We start from the raw sequence: 12573 nt of genomic DNA on the forward strand, positions 1-12573 counted from the left end.
GCAGTGGCGCGATCTCGGCTCACTGCAAGCTCCGCCTCCCAGGTTCAGGCCATTCTCCTGCCTCAGCCTCCCGAGTAGCTGGGACTACAGGCGCCCGCCACCACGCCCGGCTAGTTTTTTGTATTTTTAGTAGAGACGGGGTTTCACCATGTTAGCCAGGATGGTCTCGATCTCCTGACCTCGTGATCCGCCCGCCTCGGCCTCCCAAAGTGCTGGGATTACAGGCTTGAGCCACCGCGCCCGGCTTTTCACTCTCACTTTCACTTTCACTCTCAGGTCCACCAGACTGGGTCCTATTATGAGAGTTTCGGATGCTGCTTAGCCAGGAACATGCCTTCCCCTGTCACAGCTTGCTGTGGCTGTGAAGCTGGTCCTATCAGCCGTATGCAGCATCCTAGGTCTGAATTCCCCCACACTCGCCTCGGAGCACACAGTCCGTGCTAAGGGATCTGTGTCTCCGCACATCACTCCTGTGTTGGCCTCTCCCAAGACTGGGGGCTGACCACTAATACAACAACCCAGAGTGGCTGGGGGTGGCAGGAGTGGTGGTTTCTTTCACACACTTTCACATGCCTCCCCTGCCCAAGGACTCCTCATCGGATGAAACGAGCCCCTCTCATGTCCTGGTTAGGTTCACATGCACCACACACTCCCAATTCCTGTCTCCAGATCAACTAAACCACTTTCACTTCGTTAGTGGGGACATGAAATTCGTCCAAATTGGCAGGCCACTACTGCTACCCCCAGCCACTCTGGGTTGGATTAGCGGTTGGTCCCCAGGAGATGATCAAGCTCCCCTTCATCCCTATGGGACAGGCATTCCTACCTGGGGCCCTTACTCTTTACCACAGTTCCCAAAGTGCTGGTATTGCCCTGCAGCCCCATCCCTGGTTCCATTGCGCTGCCAGGCAGGGTGCTGGGACATGGGGAGAGTCGGTCTCCATCTGGGTGAAGCTCCCCTGTGGCACGCCTTGGAGGCTGGGTCTCCCCTGGCCCTAGGGCCCTAGTCCTGCAGGCAAAGGAGACAGTAAATCTGTAATCACCGATTCCAGACAAGCCCCCAGAAATGTAGTGGGATTGATAAGAAATCAGAGAGACTGATGGCGTTGAGGAGGATATTTATTATTTAGGTGCACCAGCCCAGTCAGATTGACATCCAAAGGACCGAGCCCTGAACGAAGATTTCAGTTACCTTTTAAGCATTTCGTGGGGTAACAGGGGGAGATCTGTGCAGGGGGAAGCATGTTACAGAAGTGAGAAACAAAGACAGTTATTCAATTAACTGACACATGCATTACATAATTTTTTACTTTCCAGGGAAAAGCATGTTTTATGACCTGAGTTTATCTGTCTAGTGACCTTGCAGCTGCACAGCTAGAGAAACAGGGTCTTCACAATGCCTGGGAAAGGAGGAGAGATAAGGCTTGCTAGTTAAAGAAAAACAGGCAGTTAATTTTTAAAGGACTCCAGCTCTTTCTCTTTCTCAGGAGGAATTGGGTTTTCTTACATACAATTGAGTTTCTGCTTACACATTCTTTAATTTCTTTTAATTTCTGTTCCAATACTGTTTTTTTTTTTTTTGGTCACAAATTTTTCACTTTTTTTTTTTTTTTTGAGACAGAGTCTTGTTCCATCACCCAGGCTGGAGTGCGGTGATGCGATCTTGGCTCACTGAAAACTCCATCTCCTAGGTTCATGCCATTCTTCTGCCTCAGCCTCCTGAGTAGCTGGGACTACAGGTGCCTGCCACCACACCTGGCTGATATTTTGTATTTTTTAGTAGAGATGGGGTTTCACTCTGTTAGCCAGGATGGTCTTGATCTCCTGACCTTGTGATCTGCCCGCCTCAGCCTCCCAAAGTGCTGGGATTACAGGCGTGAGCCACTGCATCTGGCCTACTTTTTTTTTTAACTCTTTTTCTTTTACTATATTTATTTCACTATTCTTCTGCCCCCTTACAGAATCCAGCGGGCAGAAATTATTTCTGTGTTTTCCTCTCATTACCAGTATCTGATTGGTTGACCAGCAATTTGTCTCCAAGAAATGAAATCTGGGTTAGGTGAAGGCAATTTTAACACCTTTTCAAAGTTAGAGTACACCAGAAGATTCCTCTTAGCCCCAGGGTATCCACTTTCTCCCTTGAGAGGGTATGTTCCATACTTCGGGTCATCCTAAGAGAGAAAATAAACCAGAAGCTGATATCCACTGGACACTCTAGCTGACATAACCATAGCAGATATCTTGGTTTATCCTCAGATAGTACTAAACCCAGGACCAGCAAAAAACTAAAGGGTGGCTAAGGACACATCACCCCATAAATTTTCCAAAACAGAACTTTGACCCAAAAACATTCTTTTTTTTTTTTTTTTTTTTTGAGATGGAGTCTCGCTCTGCTGCCCAGGCTGGAGTGCAGTGGCCGGATCTCAGCTCACTGCAAGCTCCGCCTCCCGGGTTCACACCATTCTCCTGCCTCAGCCTACCGAGTAGCTGGGACTACAGGCGCCCGCCACCTCGCCCGGCTAATTTTTTGTATTTTTTAGTAGAAACGGGGTTTCACCGTGTTAGCCAGCATGGTCTCGATCTCCTGACCTCGTGATCCGCCCGTCTCGGCCTCCCAAAGTGCTGGGATTACAGGCTTGAGCCACCGCGCCNGATCCGCCCGTCTCGGCCTCCCAAAGTGCTGGGATTACAGGCTTGAGCCACCGCGCCCGGCCCCAAAAACATTCTGATAAGACCTCTGTGCCTAGAGAAGATAAAATGAAAAGAGACACAGAGATTTTCTACAATACAGCATCAGGGGATTATTATTTGCCTTCTCCTCATGGGAAATATTTACAAACAGATAACATCACTTCTTAAAAGCACCATTTAGAGCTTTGCCAAAAAATGATTAATTAAAATTTGGTATAAAAAAGTACACTAAAAGACAAAGAAGTGTTAATATGAACTAGGGAGAAAAAGCTGGCATTTGGGAATTCCAGAAGAAACTGGAAATTTAGTATCTTACTGCAAGCCAGAGTGAGGCTGGAGATACAGGGCATGGGTGTTTAGCCTTAAGACCCTGCTTGGGACACAGGTGAAAAATGCAGCAGAAAATCAGTTCCCCATGCTGTGTGAAAATAATTAAGTTGCTGGCAATTAGACTGTGTCTCTAGTTTCTGGGTTCGTAGTTAAAAAAAAAAAAAAAGTAACTCAGGTGCATTATTATTAATTATTACATTCAGAGAAACAAAATTCAGGCTTCACCAATTATAAACTACCAATTAAGCTCTGATTACATAACCAGGAAATTTTCACCTTTAATGTACTGAAGTAGAAACTTAATAAAATAACAGAATAATAACGTAAGTAATAATAGTAAAGATTATAGTAATAGTAAGAGAAATAACAATAGCTCATAGAATGAATTGCTGTATTAGCCAAGGCTAAAAAGAATTTGAGTAGCCCTCTTGAAGTTAAAGTTAGAAGAGAATATTAACTGTCTGTCCCAAGAAACATTAACCATATCTACCCTCCACACATTTTGTAGGCTCTGTAAGCTCCTGTTTCTTTCTTCCCTGCACAGCTGCAAAGTCACAAGACAGATAAGCACAAGCTGCAAACCAAGTTTTCCCAGAGATGTAAGACATGCAAACATGTCACAGCAACTTTTATTCTCATTTCTGTAAGCCTGCTTCCTGCTTCACGCAGTGCCCACCTCAAAATGCTTAAAGGGGACTCGTTTCCTTTGTTCTGGGCTCAGACTTTCAGGACATGTGTCCGCTGTACCAGAGTACACCTTAAATAAGCACTTTCCTGCGCTCCATTTGGTCTCTCCAGTTCCTTACTTTCCCGCAACAGTACAAATTAAGAAACCACGTAACTGTACCTAACCAATTACTAAATTTGGTTTTCTTCATTACGTATTTTGCAAAATGTCAAGTGCATCCGTGTGAAGAGACCACCAAACAGGATTTCTGTGAACCACAAGGCTGTTTATTCACTTGGGTGCAAGTGGGTTGAGTCTGAAAAGAGAGTCAGCAAAGGGAGATAGGAGAGGGGCAGCTTTATAGGGCTTGGATAGGCAGTGGAAAGTTACAGTTAAAGGTGGTTATCGATTGATAGCAGGGGAGGGGTACACAAGGTGAATGGTGGAGAGATCATGGGACTCATTGTCAAAGAGAAGAATGTCACAGGGTCAATTGATCGGTTGGGATAGGGAAGGAACAAGTCATAATGGTAGAATGTCATAAGGTGGGTTAGTTATTTAAGGCAGGAACTGGCTGTTTCCCTTCTTTGTGGTTTTTTGGCTGCTCCAGACTTCTTGGCTCCTGTAGGCCACCTGGACGTACATGTGCAGGGGTTATAATGGCTGAGCTTCGGCTGAGGCCTGACATTCCTGTCTGTTTATTTACAAAATATAAAGTTATAAGAAAAGATAAAGAAAATGTAAGTTTTTAGTGAGGGTCATTGGGGTAGGGGTGATATTTCTCAGGACTGCTTCAAGTGTGACCAGAGACTGTGTGAACATCTTACAGAAAATTTTATAATGAGTTAGTCCAGTAAGTTTTAGGTCTAGGGTGCATTTTTATGTGGCTTAAAAGGTGCCAGTTAGCATATTTTTGAGCTTGGAACTGCCCTAATAGTATAAGTTCTCTAAAAACAGTAATCAGGCATATTAGCTTTAATGTAAGTGGCGATGAGTTTTTAGACTAAGGAAGGCATTACGTTTTACATACCAAAGCTTTTTGTCCCCATTTTCCAGCATATGAATGGGATTCCCTGTTGTTAAGTCAATGACCTATTATATTACCCTTTTCCCATGGGTGTGGGTGGTGATGTGAATGGAAAGTTCAATAGTTCTGATTGCAGATCCTATGCGGGAGAGATAATAAGTAAAATAATCTTTGTTTCCTGGATTAAGGTGAGGAAGAATAAATTTTTCACAATCTAAGAACCACTTGCCCTAAGTTGGAAAAGACTGGTAGAGCAGGTTTGCAGAAGAGGAGTAGGTGGTGGTGATAGAGGAGAATGAAAAATATTGACCTTTTGGAGTGAGGGCTGGAATATTTGCGGGTGTGGAGGCATTTGCTATTTCTTTTGCTGCCCTATCAGGATAGGCATTTCCTTTAGCTATAAGATCAGTTGGTTTCTGGTGTCCTTTACTATGAATGACCCCAGCCTTGGCTGGCAGGAGAGCAGCCTTAAGGAGAGCCTTTATTAGAGAGGCATTGATAGTGGAAGAGCCTTGTGTGGTGAGGAGAGCTCTTTCAGCCCATATAACAGCACAGTGGTGCAGGATATGGAAGGCATATTTGCAATTGCCTCCATATACCTTTGCAAGAGTGAGGGCCTGAGTTAAGGCAATGAGTCCAGCTTGCTGAGAGGTAGTGGAGGAGTGCAGAGCAGTAGCCTCAATGAAAGATTGGAAGAGGCTATAGCACAGCCTGCATTTGCTGGTGAGTAGCAGTTAGGCCTGGTGGAACTGCCATCAATAAACCAAGTGTGATCAGGGTGAGGAATAGGAAAGATGGAAATATGGGGAAATGGAGTGAATGCCAGGTGGATCAGAGACATACAGTCATGGGGGTCAGGTGTGGTATCAGGAATAATGTGGGAGGCTGGATTGAAGTCTGGGCCAGGAATAATGGTAACTGTGGGATACTCAAAAAAGAGTGAGTATAGCTGAAGGAGCCAGGGGGCAAAAAGTATATAAGCCAGGTGGGAGAAGGAAATAGATTTTAAATGTTATGAGAATTGTAGAGAGTGAGTTGAGCATGGTTGGTGATTTTGAGGACCTCTTGATCATAGTTTGTGATTTTGAGGATCTCTAAAAATATTAGAGTGGTGGCAGTCACTGCACACAGACATGAGGGCTAGGCTAAAACAGTAAAGTCAAGTTGTTTGGACAAAAAGGCTACAGGACGTGGTCCCGGTCCTTGTGTAAGAATTCCAACTGCACAGCTCTTCACTTTCACTGTGTGTAATGAAAAGGGTTGGGATGGGTCAGGGAGCACTAGCATGGGAGCAGTTTTTAGAGCTATTTTTAAGGAATGGAAAGAGGAGTGGGGAGAGGATTTGTGATCTATGGGGTCAGCTGGGTTTTCCTTTGTGAGTTTATATAACGTTTTTGTTAGGATGACAAAACCAGGTATCCAAAGGCGAAAGTATCCAACTATGCCTACAAAGGAAAGGAGCTGTTGCTTTGCTGGTAGGGATACAGGTCTGTGAGATTAACTGAACATGGTCTGTAGAAAGAGTGCATGTATGTCGATGGAGGACTATGCCAAGATATGTAACAGAAGGGGAAGAAATTTGAGCCTCAGAGGGGGATACTTGGCACCTCTTTGAGTAGAGATGTTAAAGAAGTAGGATACTGCCCTGATGGGAAAATTGGTAAGAGGGGCTGCAAAGAAGAAGGTCATCAGCATATTGAATAAGGTGAGAAGCAGAAGGGTGGAAAGAAAGTAAATCATGAGAAAAGGCTTGGCTGAAGTAATGAGGGCTGTCTCTGAAGGCTTGTGGCAGTACAGCCCAGGTAAGCTGCTGGGACTGATGGGTATCAGGGTCAGTCCAGGTAAAAGCAAAGAGAGGCTCAGACAAGGGGTGCAGGGGAATAGTGAAAAGGGCATCTTTAAGATCAAGAATGGAATAGTGAGTTGTGGAGGAAAATATTGAGGACAAAAGAGTGTACGGGTTGGGCACCACAGGGTGAATAGGCAAAACAATTTGGTTGATAAGGCACAGATCCTGAACTAACATGTAAGACTTGTCTGATTTTTAGACAGGTAAAATGGGGGAATTGTAAGGGAGTTTATAGGCTTTAGAAGCCCATGCTCTAGCAGGCAAGTGATAACAGGCTTCAGTCCCTTTAAAACCTGTTGTGGGATGGGATACTGGCATTGAGTGGGGTAAGGGTTATTAGGTTTTAATGGAATGGTAAGGGGGGCATGGTCAGTTGCCAAAGAGGAAGTAGAGGTATCCCACACTTGTGGATTAAGGTGGAGAGATACAAGGGGAGGATGCAAAAGAGGCTTTGGGTTGGGAAGAAGGGTGGCAATGAGATGTGACTGTAGTCCAGGAATAGTCAGGGTAGCAGATAATTTTGTTAAAGTGTTTTGGCCTGTGGGGAAAAGAAAGAAAGATCAGCCTATTACTGTGTCTATATAGAAAGAAGTAGACATAAGAGACTCCATTTTGTTCTGTATTTGAGATGCTGTTAATCCTTGACCCTACTCCCAACCTTGTCCTTGCAAGAGACATGTGCTGTGGTGACTTAAGACTTAATGGATTTTGGGCTGTGCAGGATGTGTCTTTGTTAAACAAGTGCCTGAAGGCAGCTTGCTGGTTAAAAATCCTGCCCATCCCTGGGCAATGGAACATCTCGGTGTAAAACTCGATTGTATGCTCTGTTTACTGAGATAGGAGAAAACCGCCTTACAGCATAAGGTGGGACTTGCTGGCGGGACTTGCTGGCACAATGCTGCTAAGAGGTTTATGGAGATGTTTGCATATGCGTATCAAGGCACAGCATTTCCCTTTGAACTTATTCATGTCACAGAGATCTTTATCCATATGTCTTACTGCTAATTTTCTCCCTTCAATGATCCTATTGTCCTGCCACTCCGTTATCTTTAAGATGGTAAAGATAATTATCAATAAATACTAAAGGAACACAGAGACCGGTGCTGGCGTGGGTCCTCTGTATGCTGAGCGCCGGTCCCCTGGGCCCACTTTTTCTTTCTCTATACCTTGTCTCTGTGTCTCATTTCTTTTCTCAAGTCTCTCGTTCCACCTAACGAGAAACGCCCACAGGTGTGGAGGGGTAGGCCACCCCTTCATTGGCCTAATAAGGGAACTGGGCAGGTGGGGATAACTAAAAAAGAGTACGTAAAAGAATGTTGTCCAATTTGGAACCAGAGTTGGGGAGTTTAAAGAAGTTTAGAAGCCTGGCCATCAATACCCACAACAGTTATGGAGGCAAGGGAAACAGGTCCTTGAAAAGAAGGTAGCATGGAGTGGGCAGCCTCTGTATTGGCTAAGAAGGGGATGGACTTACCTTCCACTGTATGAGTTATCCAAAGCTTAGCATCCGTGATGGTCCAGGGGGCTTCCAAGGTGATTGGGCAGCGTCACTCTTGCCAGTAAGCTGAGGAGATCTGGGAAGGAGTCAGCCAGAGAGCTTTGAGCTGGAGCTCCAGGGCCCTAGAAATGGCTGTAATATTAGTTGGACAGTCCAATTTCCAGTGGGGTCCCACTCAGATGGGACATGGCTTAGGAGGAATTCCAGGCTGTGGGTATTCCTTGGCCCAGTGGCCAGTTTTGTGACCCTTGAAGCAAGGTCCATGAGGAGGTTTTAAAGGAGTGCCCGGAGGCTGCAGTTTGGTTGTTCTGAAGTTTTTATGTGCCAAAGGCATGGCTGGAGTTTGTCTTACAGTGGAGGCAAGCAGTTGCAGCTCTGAAAGATGATGCCACTTGACTGTCTCCTCTCTATTGTTGAACACCTTGAAGGTGAGGTTGATTAATTCTTGTTGTGGGGTTTGAGGGCCAGATTCCAATTTTTGAAGCTTTTTTTTAATGTCAGGAGCTGACTGGGTGATAAAATGCATATTGAGAATAAGATGGCCTTCTGGCTCTTCAGGGTTTAGGGGCTGTAAAGAGTCTAAGGGTGGCCACCAAATGGGCCTTGAACTGGGCTGGATTTTTATATTTGATGAAAAAGAGCCTAAATGCTAACTGATTTGAGAGAGGTCAGATAAAGAAAAAAGGAGAATTAACTTTGACTATGGCTTCAGCTCCAGCCATCTCTCAAAGAGGAAATTGTTGGGCAGGTGAGGGAGGGCTAGTCACAGAATGAAACTGTAAGCTCGACCAGGTGTGAGAGGGGGAGGTGATAGAAAGATTATAGGGTGAGGGAGTGAAGGCTGAGGAAGAATTGCTTGACATGGAGAGGAGCAGCCTGGGGAGGAGGGAAAAGTTCAGATGGATCCGTAGAAAAGGAGGATTTAAAGGACTCAGAGCTTGGGATGGAGACTGAAGGAACAGACAGGAGAGAAAGAAGAAAGATTTGGAATGAGTCATATTGGGAGCAGAGACTAGGGAGGGACCAATGTGTAAAGAATGCCTGGACGTCAGGCATCTCAGACCATTGGCCCATTTTTTGACAAAACTTATCTAGATCTTGTAGGATGGAGAAATAGAATGTGCCATTTTCTGGCCGTTTAGAGCCATTATCAAGTTTGTATTGGGGCCAAGTGGTGTTGCAGAATACAATAAGATGCTTAGGTTTTAGGTCAGGTGACAGTTGAAGAGGTTTTAAGTTTTTTAGAACACAGGTTAAGGAGGAAGGAGGAATGGAGGGTGGGAATTTGCCCATAGTAAAATGGTAAGTTTAGAGAAGAGAGGTGGTAGAGACACAGAGAGAGAGAGGGGTGGTACTTGCCACCCAGGGGAGGTGGTACTTGCCACCAAGGTGAAGGATCAAGGCAGGCATCCCCGTGGTGATCAAACACCTCTAGAACGTGGGTGAATAATCAGGCAGGCATCCCCACAGTGATTAGACACCAAGGGAAGACTGTCTTCCCAAGTCTGTGACCAGCGCTGGAGTTTTGGGTCCATGGATAAAACGTGTCTCCTCTGTCTCTACCAGAAAGGGAAAGGAAATGAAGGGAAGGGAGAGATTGAAGGGTGGCACCAAAACTGAAAGGAGAAAGAGGTTGAGGGATAGCAAGAGAGGTTGGAGAAGAGAATAAAAAGAGGTCGCTTACCCGATTTAAAATTGGTGAAGTGCTTTTTGGGCCAGTCTGAGGTCCCAAGGTGAGAGGTGGATTTTCTCATGGAGCAAAAGGCAGGAGGACAGGGGATTTATCTCCTGAGGGAGGTCCCCCAATCCAAGTCACGGCAACAAATGTCAAGTGCATCCATGTGAAAAGACCACCAAACAGGCTTTGAGTGAACAACAAGGTTGTTTATTCACTTCGGTGCAAGTGGACTGAGTCCGAAGAGAGTCAGCAAAGGGAGATAGGATAGGGGCAGCTTCATAGGGCTTGGGTAGGCAGTGGAAAGTTACAGTTAAAGGTGGTTATCTATTGTTAGCAGGGGAGGGGGTCACAAGGTGAATGGTGGAGAGATCATGGGACTCATTGTCAAGGAGAAGAATGTCACAGAGTTGATTAATCAGTTAAGGTGGGTCAGGGAAAAGTCACAATGTTGGAATGTTGTAATGCTGGTTAATCAGTTAAGGCAGGAACAGCCTGTTTCACTTTCTTTGTGGTTTTTTTGGCTGCTCCAGGCTTCTTGGCTCCTGCAGGCCATCTGGACATATATGTGCAGGTCATAGGGTTTATAATGGCTGAGTTTCGGGTCAGATGCCTGACACAAAACACTTTCCTTTAGGCCTCTCCCATAGACCACAAACTACAAACCATAGCTGGGTGCTCTACAATTCTAGAACCACTCTTTGATTAAATTCTATAATATTTTTGCAGTGACTCCCATAAAGTTTTAATAGGCAAAAGTAGGACCGACCTGGGAACCCCACAGAGCAAAGTTCTTCCCATTCCTGGCACTCTCATCATTTCTAGGTTTCTAGGGGGTCCCGGTGTCTTAGCTGTGGATCTCCCAATACCTGCAGGTCACAGGGCCACAGAGGCTGAGTCTGTAGGGGCAGAAGACACAGAGCAATGAAGACACGACATGGAACTCAAGCTGCAGCAAGAGACAAAGGCCCCACCAAACCTGAAAGCCACGCTCTTTCACTTCAGCTGCTTGCCCGATGGGACAGTTCCCAGCCCAGAGTCACTGATTGGATAACTTTTTATTTATTTATTTATTTATTTTTGAGATGGAATCTCACTCTGTCCTTCAGGCTAGAGTGCAGTGGCACAATCTCTGCTCACTGCAACCTCCGCCTCTCAGGTTCAAGCAATTCTTCTCCCTCGACCTCCCGAATAGCTGGGACTACAGCATGAGCTATGGTGCCCAGCCTGCATAATGTTTAAAACCTCACCCTCTCAAGCCCTGAGTGATAGAAGATATGCTTAGATGATGGGCTGCAGCTCTCTCAGGCAGGGCTTCCTCCCTGAGCTGAGCCAGGCCCACCCCAGAGGATATTTGCATTCAACCTTGCATATAAGGTCATATACATTTGTAAATAATATATCATATGGCAGACAGGCACGGTGGCTCATGCCTGTACTCCCAGCACTTTGGGAGGTCGAGGTGGGTCGATCACGAGGTCAGGAGTTCAAGACCAGACTGGCCAACATGGTGAAACCCCTTCTCTACTAAAAATACAAAAATTAGCCTGGCATGGTGGGCAGCACCTGTAATCTCTGCTACTCTGTAGGCTGAGGTAGAGAATTACCTGAAACAGGGAGGCGGAGGTTGCAGTGAGCCAAAATCATGCCACTGCACTCCAACCTGGGCAATAGAGCGAGACTCCATTTCAAAAAAATATATATGGCTATACACAAATGAAAATAAAATAATAACAAATGTTTTGAAATTTCAGCTTTTTTTGGCCAAGTGCTGTGGCTCATGCTTGTAATCCAAACACTTTGGGAGTCTGAGGCAGGAGAATTGTGAGGTCAGGAGTTCAAGACCAGCCTGATCAATATGGTGAAACCCCGCCTCTACTAAAAAAATTAACTTTGGGAGGCCAAGGTGGGTGAATCACCTGAGGTCGACAGTTTGAGACCAGTCTGACCAACATGGAGAAACCCCATCTCTACTAAAAATACAAAATTAGCTGGGCTTGGTGGCACATGCCTGTAATCCCAGGTATTCAGGAGGCTGAGGCAGGAGAATCGCTTGAATCCCCAGGTGGTGGAGCTTGCAGTAAGCCAAGGTTGTGCCATTGCATTACAGCCTGGGCAACAAGAGCAAAACTCTGTCTCAAAAAAAAAAAATTAGCCAGGCCTGGTGATATGCGCCTGTAATCCTAGCCACTCAGGAGGCTGAGCCAGGAGAATCACTTATACCCAGGAGGCAGATGTTGCCGTGAGCTGAGATCATGCCACCGCACTCCAGCCTGGGTGACAAAGTGAGACTCCATCTCAATGAAAAAATAAAAATTAAAAAAAAAATTCAGCTTTTTTACGTTCCTGGTTTATGGTCCTTTGAGTAGGCAGCCTGAGATTTTAAAAAGGAGGTAATCCTCTGAAATAAAATGTGAGCCACATGTGAATTTTTTTTTTTTTTTTTTTTTGAGACAGAGTCTCGCTCTTTCGCCCAGGCTGGAGTGCAGTGGCGCGATCTCGGCTCACTGCAAGCTCTGCCTCCCGGGTTCACGCCATTCTCCTGCCTCAGCCTCCCGAGTAGCTGGGACTACAGGCGCCCACAACCGCGCCCGGCTAATTTTTTGTATTTTTAGTAGAGACGGGGTTTCACCGTGGTCTCGATCTCCTGACCTTGTGATCCGCCCGCCTCGGCCTCCCAAAGTGCTGGGATTACAGGCGTGAGCCACCGCGCCCGGCCACATGTGAATTTTGAATTTTCTAGTAGCCAAACTTTAAAAAGAAACAAAGAACAGGTTGAATGGGTTGTAACAATGTAATCCAACATATCCAAAATATCATTTTAATGTGTGAGGAA

At 45.6% G+C, this 12573-nt stretch overlaps 2 protein-coding genes across 2 annotated transcripts in view; one reads left to right on the forward strand and one right to left on the reverse strand.

Moving 5' to 3' along the window:
* Positions 1-11309, forward strand: part of LOC112612824 (zinc finger protein 714-like) — an 80490-nt gene extending 69181 nt beyond the window's left edge. The window contains 1 exon segment of the mRNA XM_025367773.1: positions 11151-11309. Within this exon segment, the coding sequence (XP_025223558.1) occupies positions 11151-11309 (159 nt within the window).
* The window catches only part of LOC112612817 (zinc finger protein 724-like), a 518258-nt gene that overhangs the window by 380943 nt on the left and 124742 nt on the right, over positions 1-12573 (reverse strand). The gene's annotated exons all lie outside the window — the stretch shown is intronic.

The sequence above is a fragment of the Theropithecus gelada genome, chromosome 19 (genome assembly GCF_003255815.1).
Source record: "Theropithecus gelada isolate Dixy chromosome 19, Tgel_1.0, whole genome shotgun sequence".
Lineage (NCBI taxonomy): Eukaryota > Metazoa > Chordata > Mammalia > Primates > Cercopithecidae > Theropithecus > Theropithecus gelada.